At 44.5% G+C, this 25,503-nt stretch overlaps 2 protein-coding genes across 2 annotated transcripts; one reads left to right on the top strand and one right to left on the bottom strand.

Moving 5' to 3' along the window:
• Positions 1–826: 826 nt before the first annotated feature.
• LOC121054394 lies at positions 827–2,749 on the top strand. Its single transcript, XM_040523812.1, has 2 exons — positions 827–2,327; positions 2,442–2,749. Exon 1 carries the CDS (start codon positions 827–829, stop codon positions 2,294–2,296), a length of 1,470 nt encoding a protein of 489 aa, XP_040379746.1. The 3' UTR covers positions 2,297–2,327; positions 2,442–2,749.
• Positions 2,750–3,380: 631 nt separating this feature from the next.
• LOC102722016 (E3 ubiquitin-protein ligase UPL4-like) lies at positions 3,381–11,180 on the bottom strand. Its single transcript, XM_015836975.2, has 16 exons — positions 10,854–11,180; positions 9,895–10,005; positions 9,665–9,781; positions 9,404–9,562; positions 8,636–8,770; positions 8,120–8,272; positions 7,911–8,032; positions 6,787–7,783; positions 6,650–6,701; positions 5,430–6,520; positions 5,010–5,336; positions 4,826–4,906; positions 4,669–4,737; positions 4,448–4,576; positions 4,267–4,350; positions 3,381–4,038 (listed from the first exon to the last, which is right to left on the bottom strand). The coding sequence occupies exons 1-16, from the start codon at positions 11,178–11,180 to the stop codon at positions 3,973–3,975; spliced, it is 4,020 nt and encodes a 1,339-aa protein (XP_015692461.2). The 3' UTR covers positions 3,381–3,972.
• Between the last annotated feature and the right edge of the window lie 14,323 nt (positions 11,181–25,503).

The following is a 25,503-nucleotide window of genomic DNA, read 5'->3' as shown; positions in this document are numbered from 1 at the left end:
GATGTGACTCCTTTAGCAAAAATTTTTGCCAACTAAACAACCCCTCTATCTGCAGGTTCTGCAGAGTTTCGGAGTTGGCAGTTTCGGTTTCACGCTTTTCTTCCTTGCTTCTCAACCTTTGCAGATTAGTCATATCCTTCTGTCTGATTTTCTACAATGCCCCTAGTGAATTTTGATAGCAATAGCTGCACTGCACAAGCTGCATTTCCTGCATACCATGCATCATACAGTACAGACAACAAATGTAGAAAGGCAGGTGCAGGATTGCATTTTTGTTGCAAATTTGTTTGAAGCAATATGGATATTTGAACCACTCATGCATTAGCATGAAGATGAAAACATATGTAGTTACATGATAAATTTGGTGGCAGCCAATGGTGCACATTAACAAACCCTTTTTTTGTTCTAATTAATGCAGAATCACACATATTACTTCTGTTGTTATTGTGTATACTTAATTTCTGTCTCACAACTAAACACTTAATTTCTAGTCAAAAATATAATTTACTGGAAACTACAAGGTCTAAATTGGAAAAAAAATCACACAAGTTGTTTTTTATCACTTAACCCCTTAAAAACATCAATATTACATACCTACACCCTGTACCTCTGCTACTTGTAAACCCCAACCAAACCCTTCCTCTCCGACTCCGGCGAGCTCCCACCTCCTCCGGCCACCGCAAGAACACCGCTTTCCGGTAGTGCCCGCTCTGCTCGACCGCGCCGTACATATCTATTATGTTCTCGAGAGAAGAGGAGGTGCATGTACGTAGTACGTGGGTGTTTGATCGGCTTGGGCACTTGTTTGCAGGTGGCGGCGGATCGCATGGCGTCGCCGGAGAAAGGCGCGGTGACCAAGAACGGTGGCGAGGGGGAGGTGGAAACCGTGATGAGGCGCCCCGGGAGGGTCCGCGTCGTGCACCCGGACGTGGCGGAGTTTCTCTCGAGCTTCCGTCACCTTCGAACGAAGAAGCCGAAGCCTGCGACGACGACGACGACGCCACCGACCGCCGGCGAGCGCGCGAGGTACGGTTGTGAGTTTGAGGACGAGGGGGAGGAGGGACGGCGAGGAGGGTTCGCGCCGGGGCGGCTGGTGTGGGGCAAGGTGAAGGGGCACCCGTGGTGGCCGGGGCAGGTGTTCGATCCGGCGGACGCGTCGGAGCTGGCGCTGGAACTCCCCAGGAAGCGCGGCGCCACCCTCGTCGCCTTCTTCTGGGACAAGACCTTCGCGTGGGTCGACGCGGACGAGCTCCGCCCGTTCCGCGGCGGCTGCTTCGCGCGCGTCGACGGCCAGAGCGCCATGCCGGCGCTCGCCGCCTCGGTGGACGCCGCGCTCGCCGAGGTGGCGCGCCGCGTGGGCGCCGGCCTCTCGTGCTGCTGCGCCAACGGAACCGTCGGCGGCGTCGCCAAGAAGCAGGCGATGGAGAGCGCCGGCGTCCGGGAGGGAGCGTGCGGCGCGGCGGTCGACGCGGCCTTGGCGAGGGGCGCGTTCCGCGGCGAGGCCTTCGCCGGGTACATCTCCGCACTGCCCTTGGCGCCGCTCGCCGGAGCCGACCGTCTCGACCTCGCCATCGCCAGGGCGCAGATGGAGGCGCTCGATCGGTGGAGGGGCGCGGCGAGGCCCGTCCCCGAGTACACGTCTCACGACGGCATCGAGGCCAAAGCCATGGTGGCCGCGCCGGCGCGACGCCGCAAGAGAGGAAGACCAAGAAAGAACTCGACCTCTGACAACGTGGAGGATGATGCATTGGAACTGGACAGTTTCGAACCAACACCACAGCCTCGGTCTCACCAGATGTCCACAAAGATCGGGAAGCTCATGAGCCGCGCGGCGCAGCAGATGTCGCAGTCACCGGCGGCGAGCCACCGTGGCACCGACGGCCAGGCGCCTCCTCCGGCGATGTCACTTTCAATGGCAAGGTGCACAATGCCTGCAGATGAGTCTCCTCCTCTCAAGGAGAAGAATGGTGACCTCAAAGATGATCCTTTGCTGGCTGGACTGGTGCTGAATTTCATCTGCCCGAGTGCTGTTCTTCCTTTAGGTGACCTTGTGAAGATCTTCAGCCAGTTTGGGCCGATCATGGAAGCCAAGACAGAGAATTCATATGCTCTGGTGATGTTCAAGAGGCGTTCAGATGCTGAGGCTGCATTTTCAGGCACTGCAAATATCGGTGTTCTTAGCTCCTCTCTGATCAGCTTCCGTCTCAATTACTCGATGTCGGCTTCACCGATTGATCTTCCGGAGAGCACACTGAACACTGACAAGGATCACCTCTTCTTTGAGAATGTTCAGTAGCTACTTCAGTTTGATGAAACCGCTTACTCAGGTTTGTTCTGCTGATCACTGACAATGTAGTGGCTCTCCTCATCTGATCCATGATAGAAAAGTTGGCGGTTTGCTTGTTCTTGTATTATTTCTCAGTGTCATGTTCTTCATGCAGGTCATAGGAGATGAGGAGACAGTGAACAGGTTACAAACAAGAATTGTTCTTAAGTGATACTCAGAATCAATAGGAGGCAGTGGATTAAGTACGTTATATCAGTTCATTAGGCTTTGTGTTGAAATAGTCTGCTTAGTTACATCTTTTTGGCAGACTTCTTTGGAGTGTTGTTTAAATTACATGCTGCAGATGAGTTGCCAATGGCTGCAAAAACGTCTAGGATGTTTATGTTTTATTTTATGTATATATATTTCTATCTACATTCTAGATTCACTCTCTGATATGTCAGCTGATTTGTTGATACTCTATTACCTGTTTGAAAAATGCGATGGAAATTACCATTATATGTGACAACAATGGTTTAAGTTTTGGAAGTTTTAGCATAAATCTTCTGTTTGGTTGTGATGGATATGAACGTGCTATCTTCATTTGTGTTACTTTTTTTTTGAAAGTCCTCTACAGAGTGTTTTGCTTTAATCATGTGCTGCAATCAGCAGGTGTCACCAATGGTTGTAAAAGCATTCTGTTTTCTGCTTGAAAAATGGGATGGAAATTTGGATTACATGCCAGATCATTGGATTATATCTGGAATTTGTAACCCAAGCTTTTCGGTGGCTACTGCTCCTGGCTTTTTTGTTTGGCTATGATATGTCAGTAGGATCATATATCTTCATTTTGGTATCTGAAATTAATATACACGTGTTGTACATGTTATCTGTCAGTTTGACAAGTGCAGAATACAGTTCTTCATGTGCTCATGGAAAATTGCAACCTACAACACAACAGGCTGGCGATTTATCACCAAACTCTTATTTCCATCCAAAGCTCTGTTTTCCATCCACCAAATTACATAGTTTCAGAGTGAAAACAATTAGTATTATTTCAATGCAATTCCGGTGGAGAACCCCTCCGGTGAACTTTCTAAAAATATGAGTGGAAACAAGCTTTTTTTTTTTTTTGCCAGGCCCAGTTAAATTACAAAGCGACAGACAGAATACTATCTAAGGTAAATCAGGATCACGGACACACTCATATGTACTCTGTGTTTGCCTAGATTCATTCATGTTTGCCACGTGTTTTCCTAGATTCATTCATGCGTGAATACTCGAGCGTTCTGCTCTTTCCAAACCAGCCAGGTTGTGAGCATACAGAGCGAGTCGAAAGCATTCCTGTATCTCGGCCGAAAATTCTGCCGCCCTCGGACAAGTGTAGATATTCATTATCAAAGAGCAGCAGTACAGTCCCCAGAGATTGGGGCTGTAAACATGTTATGAACATATGACACGAAAGAATAGAGGTAAGCTATATACATAATCAATCTAGCAGAGGTGAGAGAATTAGTGTTACATCTCAAGTGACTATCCCCCCAGACAGAAACATCACCAGATGAGATAATCTAAAGTCAAATTAGTCAGTGCAATTCCCTCGCAGGCATCAGCAGTGAATGCCGGAATTGCTAGGTACTGTACACCATCATTCTGCAATGTATCCCTTCAGCCTTTTATCATGACAATTTTTTTTGACAAAATTATCATGACAATTGGAATGAGCCTAAACCCTCCTTGATAGCATATTTGAGCTTCTGTCTCATGATCTCCTGCAAATCATAAACGCAGGCAGTTGACAAGTCATTTTTAGTTTTGCATCATTCATGAACTGGCGATATACTTGAATAGTTTTTTTTACCATTCTTGAAAATGCACCTCAAGATACCTTTGGTATCTTAAACTCAATGTATCAAAATTTTGCACTAAAATGGTACATCAAGGTATTTATCAAGGATGGTAAAAAAGTCCATACTTGAAAGGTCCCGTTTTTATGGTACCTTGGAGGAGTACGGTGGAAGCTTGAAGAAATGCCGGCAAGTATTAACACTTGGTAATTCGTCGTCTACTTTGCCATCACATTGCTGTTGAGCACAATGAATATTTTGGTAAGTTCCATTGAAGGATTAATCTCGGGACTTAATGGGATACTCTACTTATATGTAAAGAAGAAGTGCAAACCTTTCGGACAATGGTGAGCTTAGGATCAAGCGAAGCTAGGCCACCAAGTGGGAGCTGAGGAGATCCAGTTGTAAAATGCATGAATGCCCGTTGGTCCTCTCTTCCAAACTCACGCAAGATCTCCAGGAACTGAAAACAAAGGGAGGATTTTCCAATTGACTTATCCATTACAAGTTCAAGATATACAATATGTAAAGCATTTGCTTATATGATATACTTACACTAATTATTGGTGGACTATTTGCATCATACCCGTGATCAAAACAGATGTGATCCTCAAGTTTGTTTGACTGCATGTATTGAAAGTTAGAAACTATCTCAAACCAGAAACTTAGAAACGAATGTATAAAATAAAAAGGCATTGAGAAAGATGCATACAGCCCAAGAATCTTGTTCGCCGCATAGTATCCGCTCCATCTCATCTTCACTGAACAATTGAAGGGTCTTAAGAGCAAAAACCTGCAGGATGCCAAAATGACCCAGGAGTGTTTTTTTAATCTCTTTTTTGAAAAAAAAAAGATAAAATGCATAGATATATGAGGAATATTCTCCCCAGACAAACCTCGTTAATTCCAGCCTTGAAAGCTTCTATTTGATTGGAAATCCCGCTTTTCAAGGTTGCATCAGCAACTGAAGACACATACTCCTCCAAATTGTCAGGTGTCACCATCTTCTCTGAGCCTCCAGGGACAAGTTCATACTCCGGGTTTCCAGGAAGGGTAAAGTCAAGACATAAATCCTCAAATCTCACGTTTTTATAGGACAAATCAGCTGCCAGGTTGGATGTCCTTTCCTCCAAGAACTTCTTCCTTTTAACAAGTGCTTGAAACTCTATAACAGTCTTGCCCAGCTCGGGATCAAATGATGGGATGTCATAAATATCAAGCTCCTAAAAATAAAAATAGGCATGATCAGACAAAAGGAGACACGATTGAGCAAAGCAGAGGGAGAAATTGATATTGACTGATTAATAAAAGTTTACGTGTTCAAGCATGAGCTTGTAAAATGCTTTCGAGAGAGGAATGTCCAGGACCCTTCCATCCAAAACTGATCTTGCTACAAGATGCCCGAGAAGCTTGAATTTTTGTACAACATCAGACAAACTGATCCCTCGAGATGAAGTGTTTGCTGAGGACCATGGTTGTGGAAAGAGACCAAAAGGGGCATGGACAAAACCAGCTTTGTTTTCTTGGCTCGTGATGTCTCCCCTCCACATTCCAAGACCCATTTTCTGTAGTTCATGACTAACTGTAGTATAGAATTCGAAGGTTGGGCCTCGACCGGTCCCAGCCTCTCCACCAAATTCCACCTCAATGAATTTGGTGTCTGACCCATGTTTGTTAAACATGGATGCAGCACATTCAAGGATTTTGCTCCGTATTACCCTGTATTTCTTAGTTTCTGTTGAACTGCCATTCTTGTCTGTCATGAACGAGCAATGTGCAGTTAGGCAGAAGTACTTCCATCGAGCTTCGAATGACAATAAGAACGGGCAAGTTTCAACCAAGTGTATACACCACGAGGGTATCAAGCCATCCCCAAACAAGCTATCTTGCATTTGCTGCTCTAGCTTATTTGTCAGAAGACTGCTCACGAACTGATCCCGTGGAATTGGAGAAATTGTCACCATAAGGTCATCCAACGCTTGGAGGTAGCCTTCAGAAAATTTGCATAACCTCTCATCCATTGACAGATGATATGAGAAACGGTTGAGCCCTTCAAGGACTTTCAGCATGAACAGGAAGTTATATGATGGATCAGATTCATCCAGATCGCCAGGAAGCTTGCCAGTGAATATGGTAGAGAAAAACGGGTCCTTTATCAATGATATTCCAAGTTTTTCATGCACACGGGACAACTGGGTATTATAGGAACTCTGCGAAGATATTTTTTTGCTTTTGTTTCTTCTTCTGTATACTATTTTGTGATCTTTATCCCAGAAAGATGGGTCAATCTGGATATCAGTTTGTCCTTCATGCATTGAACGGAGGATTGACTCAAAAAATGTTGTAGATGACTGGAGATGTGTTCCTTTGTAAGAGAACTTCAACCTTGAGGACTTTCGCCCACCACCTGGGGAATCAAACATTTGTGAGTTCATTTCTCTTAAAATTATATCATAATTGACATTCTAAGAAGCCAGCTGATGTTCTGCTCCTAGATGATACAAGTAGAAAGGGATAGGAGTGAGAGGTTTAATACCATTTCTGAGCCCAACTGGTGTTCTGCTCCCATTTGCTTCTTGAGTGGCTTCCTGAATCATATAAACAACATTTTGTAAATAAAAGTTCAAAATTAATATTGAGAAAATATGAACAAGCTAGTGTAATGTACAATACCTTGTATGCAGATTCATTGCCAGTTCTTCTACAAATCTCAGGCCAGAGGACCTCTTCAATGGATTCAGGTGTTGAAGAAAGATAAACAGGGAGAACACTATTATAATTGTCCAACTCCTCCTTCGTGGATGACCTTGAAAATTTTATATACAGATCAACTGGTCCCTCGGTTCCTGAGTCCCTCAGAGGAATCATAGTGCTCTCACGTGTATGCTGTTCATCAGCTAGTATTACAGGAAAACTGTCATAGCACACATGCAGCGCATCTATCAGTTTCTCAACCAAAATCCCAAGTGGCTTCACCGAGCTTTGATTCCTCACTGTAAGAGCCAAATGGGTGAACTTCTGCAGCCGGTTTTTCACCTCCTTAAGCTCCCCTAAAAAGTCCTGGCAATTCCTGATATTTGAATTGAAGTATGCCCCATTCGAAAGATAACCTGCCAAGTGTTTGACCGATCCACTCTGAACAAACTCAAAAGTAGAAGTACTTGGCAGTTCATCTGATAATAATTGCCTTGAAAAATCAGACAACTGCTTGCAGAGTTCCTGATCTTTTTCTGACCTGTTGAGATTCTGTTCTTTAGCTGGGGGTGGCTCGGCATGTCCGTTCAATCGAGAAAATAATTCCTTTATACTTTTAAAATCACACCCAAACCTATGATGAGGCTTGGCAGTTTCCTTTACCAAGAAGTTTTTCTTTATATCCTCCGATAGTTTGAGGATAGCGCCTTTCTCAATCCTGCATGCATCATCTGTTGAGGTATCCAAGTCTAGATCAAAGCAAAGGCAACTTTCTTGCAGGTTCTTTCCTCTTTGCTTATGATTTGATTTTGCATCTTTTTCTTGTGCTAGTATGGTATCAATTGCATGCTTTACACCCTCCTTGATGAAGGTCTCAAAGAAGAATTTCTGGTGTTTTTTCAGAAGGGTCTTTGAAATGTTGAGCGTTTGGAATATGATATGACGGTTTTTCCGGGCCAGCCAGACGGCAAGTAAGCTGATACAAGTTAAAGATATAATCAATACAATCATTCAAGATGAATGTATTTAGTTAAAATAAACGAAGCATGCTTTAAAATCCCCCGAAACAATTTTTGGAGAAAATAAGACTGAGAAAATTTCACCTTGATATGTTTACAGTCTTCTGTACCTCCACCAAAGAGGAAGGTGTGCTTAACTCAACAATGTTTCTAATGACAACAACACAGCTGTAGCAAATTGATGATAGTGCAGCAGATTTTGCAACCTACATTACAGGCAGAAATATGTTTGTCAATGGATATTGCAGTGCCATCTTCTTGCGTTAGGAGAAAACTGGAGAGAATCTTCTTACCTGTATTATAAAGGTAAGGATGCTAGCAACCTGTTCGACATATCTGCTTTCTTCTATGATGACGTTCTTCTTTGCAATTATTAATTCAGTGCGATGGTCACACCTTTCAAGAGGTGGCATAAGATAATAAATGAGCTCAATAAGCATCTGCACCTGCAGTTTTCAATTGAATTTTGTAAATAGATTTTACAAAAACAACTGTAGAGTGGAATGCATGTAGAGTTCCTTCACATATCTACTGTACTCTGACAGCGTGAACCCACATTCATCATAATTGTATAAAAACCTAAATGAATAAATACTGGCAGTATTTATAATTCTTCAAAAAAAAGATTAAAGTGTAGTAAAATTTGTTATAAATACGTGACATGATTTGAAAAACTTGACAAGAACACCTCCGTAAAATTTTCAATCTGCTTCTATGTCAAGTAATACTGTATTAGGTCCTGATCAAAGACACAGAACAATTTCTCATGCTGGGTTAATATGTACACAGAGAACAAGGAACAAGGGTACCTTATTGTGATCACTGTGCGACAAGGTGTAGTATGTTATCATCTGCTTTAGAAAATCACAGATATTTAACTCAAATAGAGACTTCGCAACCCTTGCTGAGACAGAAGCTAGGTCTTTGAGCAGCCCAAGGATGCCCTGTTACACATGTCAATTGAGTTATAGAAAACTATCGTGTTAAAACTACGATAGGAATAATGATAAGTTGGTAACTAATATAACGTATGTGGTTTGCTGGGAATTACTTGAATAGTTTTGCCTTGTGTTGCCAACACTCTATTGGAAAGGATAATTTTTTTTTTCAGTAAGCCTTATCTAACATAGTTGGCACAATCTTAACATAGAAAAATTTCTTAGTTCTTACACTATTTAAATTCCTAAATGGTGTCATAACTCATAAACATATAAAAAAGGATATTTGTCAAAATGTCTCTTTCAAAAAAAAGATGAATTTGGAAACAAGAGAAAAGCATATGTGGTTTATATCGGCATTAACCTCCTAATATTTAATACATAAGAGTTAATAATGAGTTCCATCTAAAGTCTACAGATTTAAAAGGAAATGTCAAATAAGGGCTTACTAAAAATTTTAGTACCAATTTTAAGTACCTCAAGGTACCTCACTTTTTACACTAAAAAGTGTGGGGTATCTTGAGATACTTTTTCAAGGATGGTAAAAAAACTCGTCAAATAATAAGAATACTAAATCATGAGTCAATGTCATTAGAGTAAATAAAAAGACGGCTGAGGAGTCGGGATCATGACACATACAGATAAAGTGTCATCACTGAGGCTCTTCCACCCGTTGTTCTCCATCAACCTCATCATTGCCTCAACTGCATTAAGCTCATAAAGCTTTTCCATATGTTTGGCACTGCCGGAAGCACCATAAGAGACCAAAACCAAGCATGAAACGGCGGAGTCGATCATCTAACATCAAGAACGGTCAACAACAAGCCATCAGTCAACAATCGCTCTACAGAAAATATTCTAATGGAACTCATAAGTTATAACCATCGTAAACATTCGTACCGTCTTGTCGGTGGATTGCAGGAGGGCACACAGCCCGGGCGCGGCCTCCATGGCTTTGTCCGCATCCTTCTCTTCGAAGTCCTTGAGGACGTTAGCGACGATCTTGAGCACCAGTTTCTGAAAAGCATTTCGGCAAACAGGTGGTGAGCATGGCGCACGGAGAGAAACTGCAGAGCCAGCAGTGCAAGATAAACCGCGAGAGATCGATGTGTGACCATCACGAGACTCACTTGCTTGTTCGTCGAGAAGAAGTCGAAGAACTGCAGCACGGCGGCTGACACACCGAGACGGAGGCAATCGCCTGGGCGCTCCGTGGAGATGACATTCAGAGCTCGCAGGCACTGCCGAAACAAAAGGGCAAGCAAACCGTTCTTTAATCACCACACCAAAAAAACCAACCACACCAAAAGAAAATCAACCGACAAAAAAAGAGGAATCTCGTACAAAAGTATTCAATTTCAGCTGAAACAATAGACTTAAAACTTATTGTAATAAGTGCATTTTTAAAATTTATTAATTTATCCTATAAAAATGAATTAAAATTTATTAATTTATCCCATAATATGTGTATTAAAAAGTGCATTCGTGATGTGAAGTAACAGTTATCTAATTTAACTCTATCTACCCCTCTCTCTCGAATCTCCTTATTTAATGAGATATGCATATCTCAGTTATTTCTTCTTATAACAACTTTAATTAGACATATCTTAGTCATTTCTTCTTATAACTAATTTATCTATACAGCATCCAAAATATATTGTTACATTTGTCATCGAACCTTCGAAGAAACCATAGTACGTTACATTATATGGTGTGATACGGTAATTAATCCATCATGCACATAAAATTCGCACCGAAAAAATATGAATTACATAATATTGGGGAGCACATGTTCATATCTTTCCGGATCACGCCATCTTCTTTTAAGAAAATAAAAAGAATCACATATTATCCGTTTATCCCAATATAACTAGGGTTTAATGATTCTCCAAGAAAATATACAATTAGGGTTTAAGAGGAGAGAAAATATTCCATTAGGGTTCAAGACTTAAGAGAGGTGGCATAGGTTTAATTAATAATTAAGTGTAGACATAAACACAAGCTAGATTGAAGGAGTAGGGTTTTTATTAGGTTTAAAGAGTAAATAATTAAGGCAATCGAAAGAAAAGAATTCGCCACGTATGCTAACCTCTTCGGCGAGCTCAATGCAGTCGACGGCGAGCAGCTTGTCGCGGAGCGCCTCGACGGCGCCGTACTTGGCGAAGCTGGGGGCCCAGAGCGGCACCCCCTCGCAGGCCTCGGCGATGGCGCGCGCGGCGAAGAGCGGCACGTCTCCCTCCCCGGAGGCGACGAGCTGCGGGAGGCGCTTGACGAAGTCGGCGATCGGGAACACGTCGAAGAGGCCGTCGCTGGCGACGGCCAGCACGTCGCAGAGCGCCGCGAGGGCGGCCGCGTGCGCCCCGGCGCCCGCGCCCTCGTCGCTCAGCTCCGCCACCACGTACTGCAGCACCGCCATCTCCGACTCCAGCGCCGCCGCCTCCATCGATCTCGTCACCGAGATACGATCTAGCCGCGATCGATCGTACGTACGGGACGCGCGCGCGTTGGTGTCGTCGTCGACGACGATCGAGCCGCCGCCCCCGCGCGCGAGGCGATGGTGAAGGAGGTTTGGTCGTGTGGGGTTTAGGGTGGTTGGAGCGAGGGTTTTATGACGGCGGCGGCGGCGGCGCGGGCGAGTCGGAGAAGGAGTTGGCCACGGTCAAAGGGACCGTGTGGCTCTCTCTATTCTGACGTGGCACGTGCGCGTGGCTACGTGGCTACGTGTCCATGCAGACGCTGGCGGATTCGGATCGATCCGTTGGCGCCCGAACCATTTTTTTTTTTTTTTTTTGCTTTTTCGCGTGACGCTCGGGTGAGATGAGCCGTTGATGCTGTGATGCAGTGATGGGTGGCTCGTATTCACTCCATCCAACAATACAAGTATTTGAGATTTTTTTTCCCTCTCAGCCTAATCTCTTCACACAAACGTAGAAATGCTTTTATATTTATGGGAGAAGGTAGTACGAGATTAAATTATGGATATTACATCCATAATTTCATAGTTCGACCATTTGACTGTAAAATGATACTAATGTATGAGTTTGTCGTGGGGTGATTGTTTGTTTTGGAAAAAAAAACCAATCAACATATTTGCAAACAAAAAATAATTTGTGAATATGATTTTTATATATGATTCTTAGATATATAAAATTTAAGGCTAGAAAATAAACTTTGGCGAAACAACTCCAAAATCAACTTTAAATTTAAGTTTAAAAATTTAAACTTTTGCCAAAATTTGAATTTTCAACCTTAGATTTAGAGTTGATTTTGAGGTTTTTCATCAAAGTTTATTTTTCAACATTGGCTTTTAGATTGCTAAAAATTACATACATAAAAGTTTATTTATAAATTATTTTTCGTTTGCAAATATATCATTTGGTTTTTGTATATAATCACCACAAAATCTCCAACCACTTAACCACCGTGTCATTCTCATCCAAACCTCATAAAATGATTGCCTATGGATAGTTTGGAAAACACATCACTAATTTTGAAAAATGCTAGGATGTCAAATATTTTGGTATGTAAGGGGTGGTATTTCTGAAAAAATAACCGCCAAAGGATCATTGACAAGAAAACCAAGCTTATATTAATCATTTTTTGTCAATTCACCCTTATATATATCCTTAGCACGTAAACATGTTCTACTCATTCTACATCTTTCATTTATCATTCTTCATATTCAAGGTCAAAATCATATTCGTAAAATCAAACGGCTAGGACAAACTTCACCTCGACTTCACCTCGTCTTGTAGAGACTTTCCATATATAAGAGACTTTTTTTCCCTTCCTTCTTGTTCCCGACTACTACGGCCGCCGAGAGAGAGGAGATGCTGCTTGTTTGTCTTGCCAGCCGCCACACCGATCAACAACCCGCCCATGCAAAGTTGATGAGGACCAGATTTACGCATGGGCGGTGAGAGCGACGGTCTAGGGCCCATGCTAGATACGGGCTACTATCTCTAGATTATAGCCCAGTCTTCTCGCTTCTGCTTATATTTATAAGCTAAAACTTGAAGTTTCAACTGTAAATTTAGAGTTGATTTGGGGCTTTTTTTTACCAAAGTTTCTTTTCCAACGTTGTTTTTTAGATCACTAAGAATACGTATATAAAAATAATATTCATAAATTATTTTTTATTTGTAAATATGTCATTTGTCTTTTTCACGAAAAAGTCAAACAATCACCCCCTATGTTTCGCATATTATCGTACTCCCTTATCCTATCGATTTCGGTGCAGAACCAGGTGCGAAGCCCAAATAGGTACCGTACATGAATTTCTTTGAGTATTTGAGTTGTTGTTCAATTACCGATTTATTTCACAAAATATCCCTAATGATTTTGCTTCAACAAATGCATGTAGAAGTTTATTTTTATAAAAGATAATGGGTATTTTTATCAACAATTTAAGGTATCATATTATTTTAATGCTATAATTTTGTAGTTCTATAATATATTGCTGATGTTTATTTGTGTGATTGTGTCTTATGACTTATATAACTATATATATAAGAAATAAAAAATTGCCTTTAAGGGCCTACAGTGACGAGTTCGAATAGGGCCCTCGAAAGCCTAGAGTCGGCCCTGTTTCCGAACAATAGTATGCATTAAATCTTGGCCTAGGAATCGATCTGAGTACATGCTATGACAAATTGAATACACAGTTTCACATCTTAAAAACATATTAAAAACATATTAAAAACAAATAGACTAATGAATATGTAGTGGAAAAAAAACAAGGCTAGCTAATCTTGATCACGAAGATGACTCCACACCACATGCATTCTTGACGACGGGCGAACCTTGCTCTTGCGGACTGCCTCCAACGGGCTCAAACTCCGGCTCCGACGAGAAAAAATTAAGCAGGGCTAAGTACAGTACTCAACAATTAGCACCCAAGATGGAAAAAAATGAATGCAATTGATAACAATGAGGCTAGGGTTAGTTTGCATAAAGTGACAGATATTTAGCAAAACAATAATTTAAAATAGACTGAATAAAAGTAAAGTAAAACCTTTGTACCATTCACTGTCCAACGTTACACTACGTTGCGTTACACTACATTGCGACAGGCCCAAATCACCAACTGAACCACACCAGTTCTAAATTAAACATGTTATTAAAGATGAGATTAATCCTGCTGAGTCTGGTAGGTCGCCCCATAATTGCGGACACGATGTTAACGCCAGATTATGGTAAATAGCCGTTGAAGGGTAAATGTGCGAAAAGAAACTAAATCGGATAAGTAAGGGTCAATCGGTTGAAGAGAAAGGATTCAGTATGACTCGGGTTCAGCCGATAGAGTCCGGATTGGACCGGAAGTAGAGTCCGATTGGGCCCAAGAGCTTAAAGGTGGATTCGGTATTAATCACGGTCCGTGTAGATTAAGTTTGTTTAGGATTTTATATCTAGTTAGAGTCCGAATGTAATAAGTTAGCTAATAATACGGATCCTTATCCGTTTAGATTAGATAGATTTTGGGACATAAATAGATGGTCTTGTACCCTGTAAACAACAACAATCGTTCAATCAACTTCGGCGCATTGCCAATCTTTTCGACAGAGCGAGCTCTCGGCGCAAGTTTGCCACCCTTGCAATGTAGTTCGTGTTCGTCAAACCCGTCGATCGGCTGGAACGGGACTATCTCGATTGAGTTTGATCTCCTGCCTAGTTAATCGGCGATCTACCTAAAGCCTGTTATTGGGTTATTCCGTCCTCATGATGAAGTAATAATAGGTCTTTGATCAAGGCCTCGCGAGATCTTCGTTTTGATCTATTAACATGAGTTTAATCGACTGGATTCTGTCTCGGTTAGGTTCGATCAATCTAGTTAGTCAAGTTCATGTTGTTAGATTAGATCGGGTATTCGTGAGGGCTTATCGCCAGAGCTCTAGGGGCATTATCCAAGTAATTCAGCGGTTTGCGTATTAGTTTCTTCGATCTTCATGTTTTCTATAGTTATATCGTACTTAACTATATACTGTCTTGGTTTGGTCCGATCTATATATGTTCGGTTTGATCTATCTATAGAAACTTATCCGATATCTATAGAAACTTATCCGACCGGCTGAGATTAACATGTAGATTGTTGAGTTGCGCTGGTTTGATATCTGGTTACTCGTGTTTTGTAGTACTATGTTAATCTTATGCATGTTTACGTTAGATCTGAACTGTCTTGGTTGAGTCCGATCTTCTAGGTCTAGCGTGGTTATGTATTTGGTTAATTATTATTGTTTTACGTTAGTAATTGGTATAGCAATCTAGTTTCACTTAAATTCCATGTTTAGTCTCCTATCGGATGTTGGCTGTTCGTGCGATAAGCACTAGATCGGTCCAATTGGCTGTTTAATCTTAAGACTGTCTCGGTTAAGTCTGATCTTTTAAGATTAATCAATCGGCTAGGTTATCTGGTGATTATCCTACTTCTAATTCAGCCGATAGGGCATATTATAGCATATCTCTATAAAATTCCTGCAAAGCCGATCCCTTAGCGCATCGGCTATGGTCCTAAAGCGGTATCGGCTGTTCGGTCGATAGCGGTTTGGGTTTAACTGTTTTCATCATGTTATATCTGGTCAGTTACAGGACCAAACCGACTGGCATGCCTAGCGAATCTAAGAATTTATGTCCTACACTGGAGTGATCGTAGATTTACTCCCAGGCCTTCGTGTGTGACATGTTGATTGTAGTTTTCAGCGTCAACACATTTTTTGCACGTCCGGTGGGACCAGTGCTAAGAAGAAACCAAGCAATCACGCGAACCCATGAACACACACACGCACAAGTCAGAAAGATGGCCGCGAAGGACATCAGCGCCGACAACATCGTCCCAATCACACTTGACAAGCTCACTGAGGAACAAAGGACAACAACACATGGAGGGGTTCCAGAAACTGTCTGGAATCCTTTAGTATGACTCGCAGCGGTCCGGTCCAGAAGTCCAAGCTCCCGGCACCGACCATCGAGTGGGGACAAAGCAGCAACCCTCTAGAGAATCAGCCGAATCTACAGGACATGGTGGATTCGACTGTGCATCATGCACTAATCATCCAGTCTGGGGTGCTGGTTAACACATTGTCCGGGCTCATCAGGTAGGTGGCCGATGGTGCTCCCGACCAAGAATCACAGCTAAGAGGTCCTACGTACTTCCTAGGAGGGGAGAGGCCAAGGTACCGGGTTCATAGAGACATGAGAGATCCACCAAGAAATGATGAGCCAATACCACCTCAGTTTGATATGGAACAATCTCCAAATAGGGTAAGGTAGCCGTACCAAGAAAGAACACCACCCAGGTACGCCAGGCAGGCCAACCCCTATCATGGTGCTAGAGCTCCTTATCAACCACCACCACCACCGGCATGGCCACGCAGGGAGGACCCGGTCTACCACGAGCCACCTCGACAGCCTAACCAAGCGCACGGGGGGCAATTCAGGGACGAAGACTAGACAGACCGCATAGCTGAGGTGATGCGGGAACGATTCGGCCTAAGGCCAAAAGAACAAACGATGATGTACCGACGCTCGTACCCAGAGTGGTTTGAAAGAGTTCCACTGCCGCACAGGTATAGGGTACCGGACTTCTCAAAGTTCTCGGGACAAGACGACATCTCAACTATAGAACACGTTAGCCGATTCTTTGCACAATGTGGTGAAGCATCGGCTGAAGACGCTCTCAAGGTGCGGTTCTTCCCGCTCTCATTGTCGAGATCGGCCTTCACTTGGTTCTCATCGCTCCCTCCAAACTTGGTGAGAAGCTGGGCCGATCTTTAAAAACAGTTTCACAAGTACTTCTTTGCTGGAGTGCAAGAGATGACCCTGACAGACCTCACTACGGTCCGACAACCGGTGGACGAGCCTGTCAACGACTATGTGCAACGGTTTAGGGACATCAGGAGCTGATGCTACAGCCTCAACCTCATCCACCAGCAATTGGCCGAGTTGGCCTTCCAAGGACTGCTTGGCCAAATCAGAGAGAGGTTCTTGGCCTAGGAGTTCGAGAGCTTGGCGCACCTAGTGCAAAAGGTATCGACCCATGAGGTCCGATACCACGAGGCAAGGAAAGAGAAATTCCAGCACAGAGTGGTGTACCTAGCAGAAGGGTCATCGTACTCAGACTCCAATGAGGTCGATATCGGCTTGGCAGAATGGAGCAGGAACAAGAAGCCGATCACTTGCCCATGGGTGAAAGGAGGGAAGAAGGAGGAGAAGTTCGACTTCGACGTCGACAAGGCCAATAAAATATTCGACCTCCTAGTGCAAGAGAAACACATACAACTACCTGCAGGACACGTCATACCATCGGCCGAGGAGTTAAAAAAGAAGAAATACTGTAAGTGGCATAACTCCGTCTCCCACTATACCAATGACTGCCACATCTTCAGGCAGCAAATCCAATCGGCCGTAGAGCAAGGTCAGATTAAATTTGAAGAGTCTAAAAAGCCGATGAAGATCGACGAGCACCCGTTCCCGACTAATATGGTGCACGCTAGCTACGAGCCGAGGCGCTAAAGGAAACACAAAGGTACATCACGTATCACATCCACTTCCATGATAAACAAGTACCGCCATCGGCAGGAGACGAGCCAAGAGCGCGAGGAGCAAAACGATTACGACAACCACTAGGACTGCCTGTTTTTCCAATACTGCTGGGAAGATACGATCAAGCTGCCGTCTATAGAAGACTGCCCCGAATGCAATCCAGAAGCATGGGAGGGATAAGCCTACGCTCAAGCCGCAGGGAGCCGATCAGGCCAGCAAGACGAGAAAGGCGCCACATCTCGGTCCATGATAGGCTGGCCCCTATGATTCACGAAGATGACAATGAAGACCTCGAGCAATACTACGAAGAGACCAACCCACACCAGCCGATACGGCCTGAGCAATGGTGCCCCACTGGCATGTTCACCAAGAACCAGAAGAGGAGACTGCAGAAGCTCCACAACCGTGAACTCCAGCAGCAACAGAATGAAGAACAGCAGCCATTGACCCCTAAGAGGACACGCAAAGAATGGCGCATCAAGTCTGAAGTACACAAGCCGGTAGCAGAAGCAAACATGGTGATCATACTACCGATAGAATATAGGGCTGATTGGTCTGATGGCGAAGTTCAAGAAGCAACGGCCTAGCTCGTGCTACCACCACAACAAGCCGTGTTCGAGAAACCAGAAGAGAAGGACCATCGGCACCTGAAACCGCTATACATCCAAGCGCATGTCGACGGTAAGCCAATGGCTAAAATCTTGGTCGATAGAGGCGCGGCGGTGAACCTCATGCCGTACTCAACGTACTGCAAGCTAGGCAAGACCCGTGAAGATCTAATCAAGACGAATATGGTGCTGAAGGACTTCGAAGGCAACACATCGGAGGCAGGAGGCTACCTAAACGTGGAGCCCATGGTCGGCAGCAAAACTTTGCCGACCACCTTCTTTGTGATCGACGGAAAGGGCTCGTACAGCCTGCTACTGGGAAGAGATTGGATACATGCCAACTGCTGCATACCCTCCACGATGCACCAAAACCTTATACAGTGGCATGGTGATCAAGTGGAGGTACTATCAGTGGACAAGTCGGTCAGCGTTACCACCACCGATCTGCCGGTGTGGGAAGGAGAAGGTTATGAGTGCCTCTCAAGAAAACCCTGGTCAGGGGAATTCCTGTGCGTACCGGCATCTGGGATCCAGCCGATACGCGCTCCGGAGTCCCAGTAAACAACCTGACAAGAGCAGCCAATGGCTTAGATGGAAAGCTAGGTCAAGGCTTTATGTCAGCTGATAAGTTGGAAGAGAGAGATATAGGGCCAGGGGATAGGCCAAGGCCGACATACATCAGTGCTAATTTGCCTCCCGATTTTAGGGAGAAATTAATAAACTTTTAAAAGAGTATATCAATTGCTTTGCGTGGGAATATCATGAGATGTCAGGACTAAGCCTGTCTATTGTGGAACATCGGCTACCAATCAAACCAGGATACAGGCCCTTCAAGCAATCGCCACGGAGATTCAAACCGGACATGTATGAGCCAATTAAGGCTGAGATCACTAGGTTATACGACACCAAGTTCATCAGGCCTTGTCGGGGCTTCAACAAAGCGACACCAAAAGATGAGTATCCAATGCCGGTAGCCGATCTGCTAGTCGACGCAGCCTCAGGACACAAAATTCAGCTTCATGGATGGCAATGTAGGATATAACCAGATATTCATGGCTGAAGAAGACATAAACAAGACGACATTCAGAAGTCCAGGAGCAATCGACTTGTTCGAGTGGGTCGTCATGACATTCGGACTAATGAGTGCCAGAGCAACCTACCAGAGGGCCATGAATTATATATTCCACGATCTGATCAGCTCTTTGGTGAAGATATATATCGACAATGTGGTGGTCAAGACCGACACGGTGGAAGACCATCTGAACAAGCTGCGGCAAGTTCTGGAGAGAACAAGAAAATATGGGTTGAAGATGAATCCAACTAAATGCGCCTTTGTCGTATCGGTTGGAGAATTCCTGAGATTCATGGTGCACGAAAGAGGAGTCAAAGTCACCCAGAGATGCCTACAGGGTATAAACGAAACTGCACCCCCAACCGACAAGACAGAACTACAATCCTTAATTGGCAAAATCAATTTCATCAGACGGTTCATATCAAACTTATCTGGCAGAATTGAGCCGTTTTCACCGTTGCTGAAATTGAAAGCCGATCAAGAATTCTCATGGGGGGAGAGTCACCAGAAGGATTTTGATAAGATTAAAGAATATCTAAAGAAGCCACCCGTCATCATGCCACTAAAAAAAGGGGTACCATTCAAACTTTATTTATCAGCCGATGAAAAGACAATTGGGTCAGTTTTAATCCAAGAAGTCGACGATAAAGAGAGAATGGTATTCTATCTGAGCAGAAAACTGTTAGATGCCGAAACCAGATACCTAGAAGTCAAAAGGTTATGCCTCTACCTATATTTCTCATGTACAAAGCCGAGACATTACTTGTTGGCAGCAGAGTGCACGGTGGTATGCAAAGCCGATGTGATCAAATGCATGCTATCGGCTCCAATACCGAAAGGGCGGATGGGTAAGTGGATTCTGGCACTCACGAAGTATGACCTCAAATATGAATCGGCCAAAGCAGTGAATGGACAGGTCATGGCCGATTTCATAGTTCAACACCACAAAGAAGCCGATTACGTAGAGGTCGTTCCTTGGACTATCTTCTTCGACTGATCGGCCTAATGATAATTTCGCCTCGGGGGGCATGCTTCGAGTTTGCTTACACGATTAAGCCGTATCAGACCAATAACCTGGCCGAATACAAAGCATTGATCAAGGGATTGGAATTGCTGAAGGAGATAGGTGCTGAAATAGTAGAAGTCAGTGGAGATTAGCAACTGGTGATCAAACAACTATCCGGAGAGTATGAATGTAGAGACGATGTACTCAGAACCTACTTTGAGGCATGCAAGGAATTAACAGAACACTTCAAGCAAGTCACGTTGACTCACATCCCGAGAGAGCAAAACATCGAAGCCAACTCACTCACCCAAGGAGCTTTGGGGTACAAGTCGATGATACCAGGAACTGAAGCTGAGATTGCATCGATTGAACAGAATCAGGTTACGGAAACTGAAATAGCATGTTCGGCTAACAGAAAAGATAAGTACAAAGCTCTCGAATATGTGCTGCTAGATGACCTGCTGTATTACAGGACGATTGATGGCATGCTGCTGAGGTGCTTGGACAAGGAAGAAGTCAAAGTGGTAATGTGTGAGGTTCACGATGGAATTTGCGGCACCCATCAATCGGCCTACGAGATGAAGTGGCCATTGAGGAGAGTGGGGTATTTCTGGCCGACGATGCTGGAGGACTGTTTTACATATTACAAGAGTTGTCAAGATTGTCAGAGGTTTGGGAACATGCAGAGATCACCAGCATCGGCCATGAATCCAATCATCAAGCCAAGGCCATTCAGGGGATGGGGCATTGACATGATAGGATAGATTTACCCTCCATCACGCAAGGGACACAAGTTCATACTGGCGGCAATAGATTATTTCACCAAGTGGGTTGAAGCCATACCATTGAAGAAGGTGACTTCAGCCGATGCAATAAACTTTGTTAAGGAACATATAATTTACAGGTTTGGGATTCCGCAAACAATAACCACAGATCAGGGATCCATCTTCGTATCGGAGGAATTCTAACAATTTATCACCGGTATGGGTATCCCATATGCTAAGGCTAATGAGAAAGCAGAAGCATCGAAAAAAGTTTGATTAAGCTAATAAAAAGGAAGATAGCAGAGCAGCAAAAAAATGGCATACTTCGTTGGCCAATTCGCTCTGGGCGTATCGGATGGCGTGCCATGGATCAACACAGGTACCACCCTACCAACTAGTGTACGGGCATGAAGTAGTGCTGCCATGGGAGAATAACATCGGCTCAAGAAGACTGACTCTACAGGATCCGCTGATAGCCGATGAATACTACAACCTCATGGCGGATGAGATGGAAGATGTTGCACAAACCAAGCTGAGAGCGCTTGAGAAGATAAAGCTGAAATCCCGGAGAGACAACCTAGAGGGGGGTGAATAGGTGTCGTGAAATTTTCTTCAAAATGCAGCGCTTAGTAGGCCGGACCGTCGGGGCTTAAGGGCCGGACCATCCGGTTTGGACTCTTGGGCTGACCCGAGAGCTCTGGCCGGACTGTCTGACTATGAACACCAGACCGTTCGGTCAGGGGAAGTGAGGACTTTTGAGTCCTTTCTTGGTGAAGTTTCTGTGAACGTGTAGTGTGTGTGTGCAAATTAAGAACACAGAAAGATCAACCTAATGACATGAACTCAAGAAAAGCACAAAGAGAGACACGTGAGATTTTTACCCGAAGTTTGGATCCTAAGATCCTACTCTCCTTGAGGCGCTCCACTGAGCAGGATCTCTCTCGATCCTTTTCCTCTCTTGTCTTCCTCCCACATGGTCGTCACGAGTGTTTGGATTCCCCTCTAGGTACTAGCAAGCCTTTGATCGACCACCAAGGTCAAGATCAAAGCGCTTCGCCTAGCCCTCAAATGCAATCCGCTCTATTCGGCAACCTTCTAAGGGGAAGACCAAGAATCCATTAGAATTTTACCTTTTTCCTTGCGGAGGTTAGACAACAACCTTCACAAACTTGGTCCCGGGCGATCCACAAAGCTTGGAGGCTCGTGGGTGACGCTTATCTGTCTAGAGCTTGAACTCCAAGAATAATAGATCTCCACATCTCCACATGCACCCAGTCAATGCTCAAGACCACCCAAGAACTCTCAAGAACACTTGAACACTCATGATCACTCACCAATCCCAAAACTCAACACCCTAGGCTAGATCTTGCCTTAATCTCACTAGGGAGTGTTAGGATTAGTGGGGGACGCTTGGTAGGGGCTAGAACACACCTAGGAACCCTAGAGTTTGAACAGGAAGCCACACCAATGGCTAGAATCCCGAGGTTATACAGTGCTGTCAAACGTCAGCTAGCCATTGGATAAAGTTAAATGGGCCGGACGGTCACTGTCTGGGTCCAGGGGCCGGACCGTCCAGCCAACCCTTAAGCTCTGGCTGAGACCTAGGGCTAGACTTCCGGTCCCAACCAGACTGTCCGGTCCAGGCTCTCATGAAATACACTAAGCCTCTAACACTCATCTCTCACTCATGGATGCATGTATTGACTTGGTGACACCTCTTAATAGTACGGATTGTCCTCCGACTAAAAACAAAATAGAAAAACGCCTTTTTATCATCTTGATTTCGTTCGCTAAGCACCACTTGGATCACTTCTCGCTTTTACTCAACTTTGCACATTCCATATAATAGATAAAATTTTATAATCACTCTGTATCCATAAATTGTTAGTGCACATATGCTTTGACTAGGATTGTCATTAATCATCTAGAACTCGCCCTGGAGGCTAGATGCACTTTTAATCTCCCCTTTTTGGTGATTGATGACAATTCTTATCAAGTCATGCCAAAAACACAATAATAGCAGAGCATCACAAGATCTAGCTCCCCCTAGAAGTGTGCCAACAATAAACACAAGCATGCATGAAAAATACTTAAGTCTAAGCCACATTAAGAATTTAAAAGTTCATACACACAAACACACACACATGCAAGGAAATAAAGTTGCAAGCTAGCAGCTAACAGTCATTACAACCCAGCGACTCAAACATAAACAATGTCTTTAGATAGGTGGGTTGGAATCGTGAGAGAGGGGGGAGGCCGGACTATCCGCTTCAGGGTGGACAGTCTGGCCGACACAGGTTGTCAACTCAAAGATTTTGACCCCTCTCAATTTCCAGGACTTCTCTCCCTTTGGCATTAAGGCACCAAAAAGGAAGCGTGTAGGAGAATGAGAGGATCACTCCTCGTCATCATCATCGTCGTCATCAACGTCGTCCTCCTCATCGTCGTCACCTTCACCTTCGTCCTCCTCATCGTCCTCCTCGGTATCTTCGTCGCTGTCTTGAGGAGCACGGGAGGAAGAAGCATCGGCTGCCCTTGCGGCCAACTCAGCCTCATAAGCCACAAAATGATCAATGTAATCTTCATCCTCGGATTCTGGAGGAATCTCATGCCCGCTGTCCCGCAGAATCTGATTGATCTTGCACTCATTGGACTTGATCTTCACGGCATTCTTCTTGCAAAGACCAAAGATCGTGGAGAGGGCCCTCTTGATAGGCGAAGAGGATGAAGAACACGAAGAGGTGCAAACTGGCTGGGATGAAGAACCAACTGGCCTGCGCCTTGATCTAGAAATCTTCGGAGCTTGAGGGATTTGGGGGCGATAGGGATAATGCACACACTCCCCATTAAAGTAGAAGTCGGTCACCCTCTGAATCATCTGATGAAGAAATGGAGCATAGGCTAAACCCTTGGAGGGATCTAGCACAATGGCCTGAATCTTGTTCCATATGTACCTCATGATACTGAAGGGTGGCGCATTGGTGCACATGCTCCAAAGCAAGGCGGCGTGGCGAGCTGTGAGAGCTGTTTTGTCGCCACTCTTGGGAGAGAGTGTGGTCTTGATCATCTTCAGCAGTAAGTCATAATGAGAGAGAAGTGCCTTGATAGTTCCCAAGGTCACCTTGTTGCTATCATCCACATAGAGCCTTCTAATAGTATCTTGTGAGAGAGCAGGCTAAAGGTGGAGATCGATATTTGACAGATCTGAGGCATTGAGTCCAAGAATAGTAGCAAACTGAGAGATGGTGATGGAGTACTCAATTCCTTCTGTCAACCATCTCACTTTCTCCTCTGTGTAGTCATCACTATCCTCAAAGAAGGCACTGGCATAGAATTGCCCGATAAGCTCCTCACTCCAGTTGTGCTCCATGCTCATCAGGACATCGATGTTCTTTTGATGGCAAAGACGGATAGCTGTCTTTGCTACCTGACTGGTTTGCTTCTGCATGAAATCCCAGTCAATCCGCTTCATCTCCGTGATGGAGGACTTTTTCCTCCCAAGAAACACGGAGTTGTACTAGTCTACTTGGACTTGAGTGTAGAAGCGATAGTTGGAGTTGTTTGCTAGATGCTGCTCAGGAGGCTTGGCGCGATCAGCCCTTGCTCTAGCCATGTTCTTTAGATAGTCCATAGCCTTCCGTCGGGTTTCATGGCCTATAGCTACCGTGTACACATGCTTGGTGTAGAAGCGGATGACCCCCACAGTAGCTTCATGATTTGGCCTCTCGGCGTCACAAGTCCTGCCAGTGGTCCTGGTGGGAGGAGGAGAGTAGGATGGTTCCTCAATCCGAATGCCACCAGTAGGGCACTGACGGTCGTAGTTCTCTTGCCTCTCCTCCTAGGCGAGACCTCATCTGCTTTCTTCTTCCCAATTCTCCCTCTTGGATACTGCACTCGTGGGGAGTTTTCACCGTCTGACTCGGTTGAGGTGGAGACGGGATCTTGACGCTTCTTGCGCTGCTTCTCTAGCAAAGTTCTGCGACCACCACGAGTCATGATGATCTTACACAAACAAAGAGTCAAAGAAAGGTATGAGTAAGTGAGTGTAAGATAGAGCCAAAGATGTGCATCAGTTAGAAACTAGACAGGGGCTGGACAGTCCGGGTTGAGGGGCGAACAGTCCGGTCAGGGCTCTCGGCCAGGCTGAGCCCCCTGGCCAGATCATCCGGTCAAGAACACCGGACCGTCCGATCCTGGTAGACTTCAACAAACGACCGATGCATTTTAAGTTTTGCAATAGATCGGCTCACTAGACATCTAACACAAGGACCCTACATGGTTGGAAAGTTACCTAAGTCCTTAGATTGAGAAATCGGGGCAAAAGCATGATGGAAATCGAAGAACGAGTCTGAACCAATAGCTGAAGTTGAGAGTCATCGAAGCTTGTCATGGGGGTGAGTTCTTCACTTCGAATGGAAGGAAAAACGTGGAGCCCGATGGAGTTTCGATGGATGAATCAACGGATCACCTCAGGAGGGATGTGAGGGTGCTAGGGTTTGAGAGAGAGAGAGAGAGATTGGAGAGAAAACTGACTGGAGTCAGCCTCTCAGTGTATTTATACTCTGGGGATCGGACTGTCCGGCCGTCTCTGAAGAGGCAGGCCGAGAGTTTTGGTCGAATTGTCCGGCTGGGGGGTGGATAGTCCGGCCAAAGATAGACTAGAAATGTAGAAAGGAGCTGAAGCGAGACACTGAGAGTTTGTTGACTTCGCTTGTGGATCAGTACAATCAGCAATACATAACAATGATCCT

This window comes from Oryza brachyantha, chromosome 5 (assembly GCF_000231095.2).
Source record: "Oryza brachyantha chromosome 5, ObraRS2, whole genome shotgun sequence".
NCBI lineage: Eukaryota > Viridiplantae > Streptophyta > Magnoliopsida > Poales > Poaceae > Oryza > Oryza brachyantha.
Note: the sequence above shows the minus strand (reverse complement) of the source record. Positions and strands in the feature narration are given on the sequence as shown.

Bases quoted from the DNA above. Each gene is read 5' to 3' on its own strand.
- LOC121054394 (XM_040523812.1), top strand. From the start codon at position 827: ATGGCGTCGCCGGAGAAAGGCGCGGTGACCAAGAACGGTGGCGAGGGG.
- LOC102722016 (XM_015836975.2), bottom strand. From the start codon at position 11,180: ATGGCGGTGCTGCAGTACGTGGTGGCGGAGCTGAGCGACGAGGGCGCG. The intron at 10,006-10,853 runs GTTAGCATACGT...TTGTTTCGGCAG, and splicing joins GCATTGAGCTCGCCGAAGAG to TGCCTGCGAGCTCTGAATGT. The intron at 9,782-9,894 runs GTGAGTCTCGTG...AATGCTTTTCAG, and splicing joins TCTTCTCGACGAACAAGCAA to AAACTGGTGCTCAAGATCGT.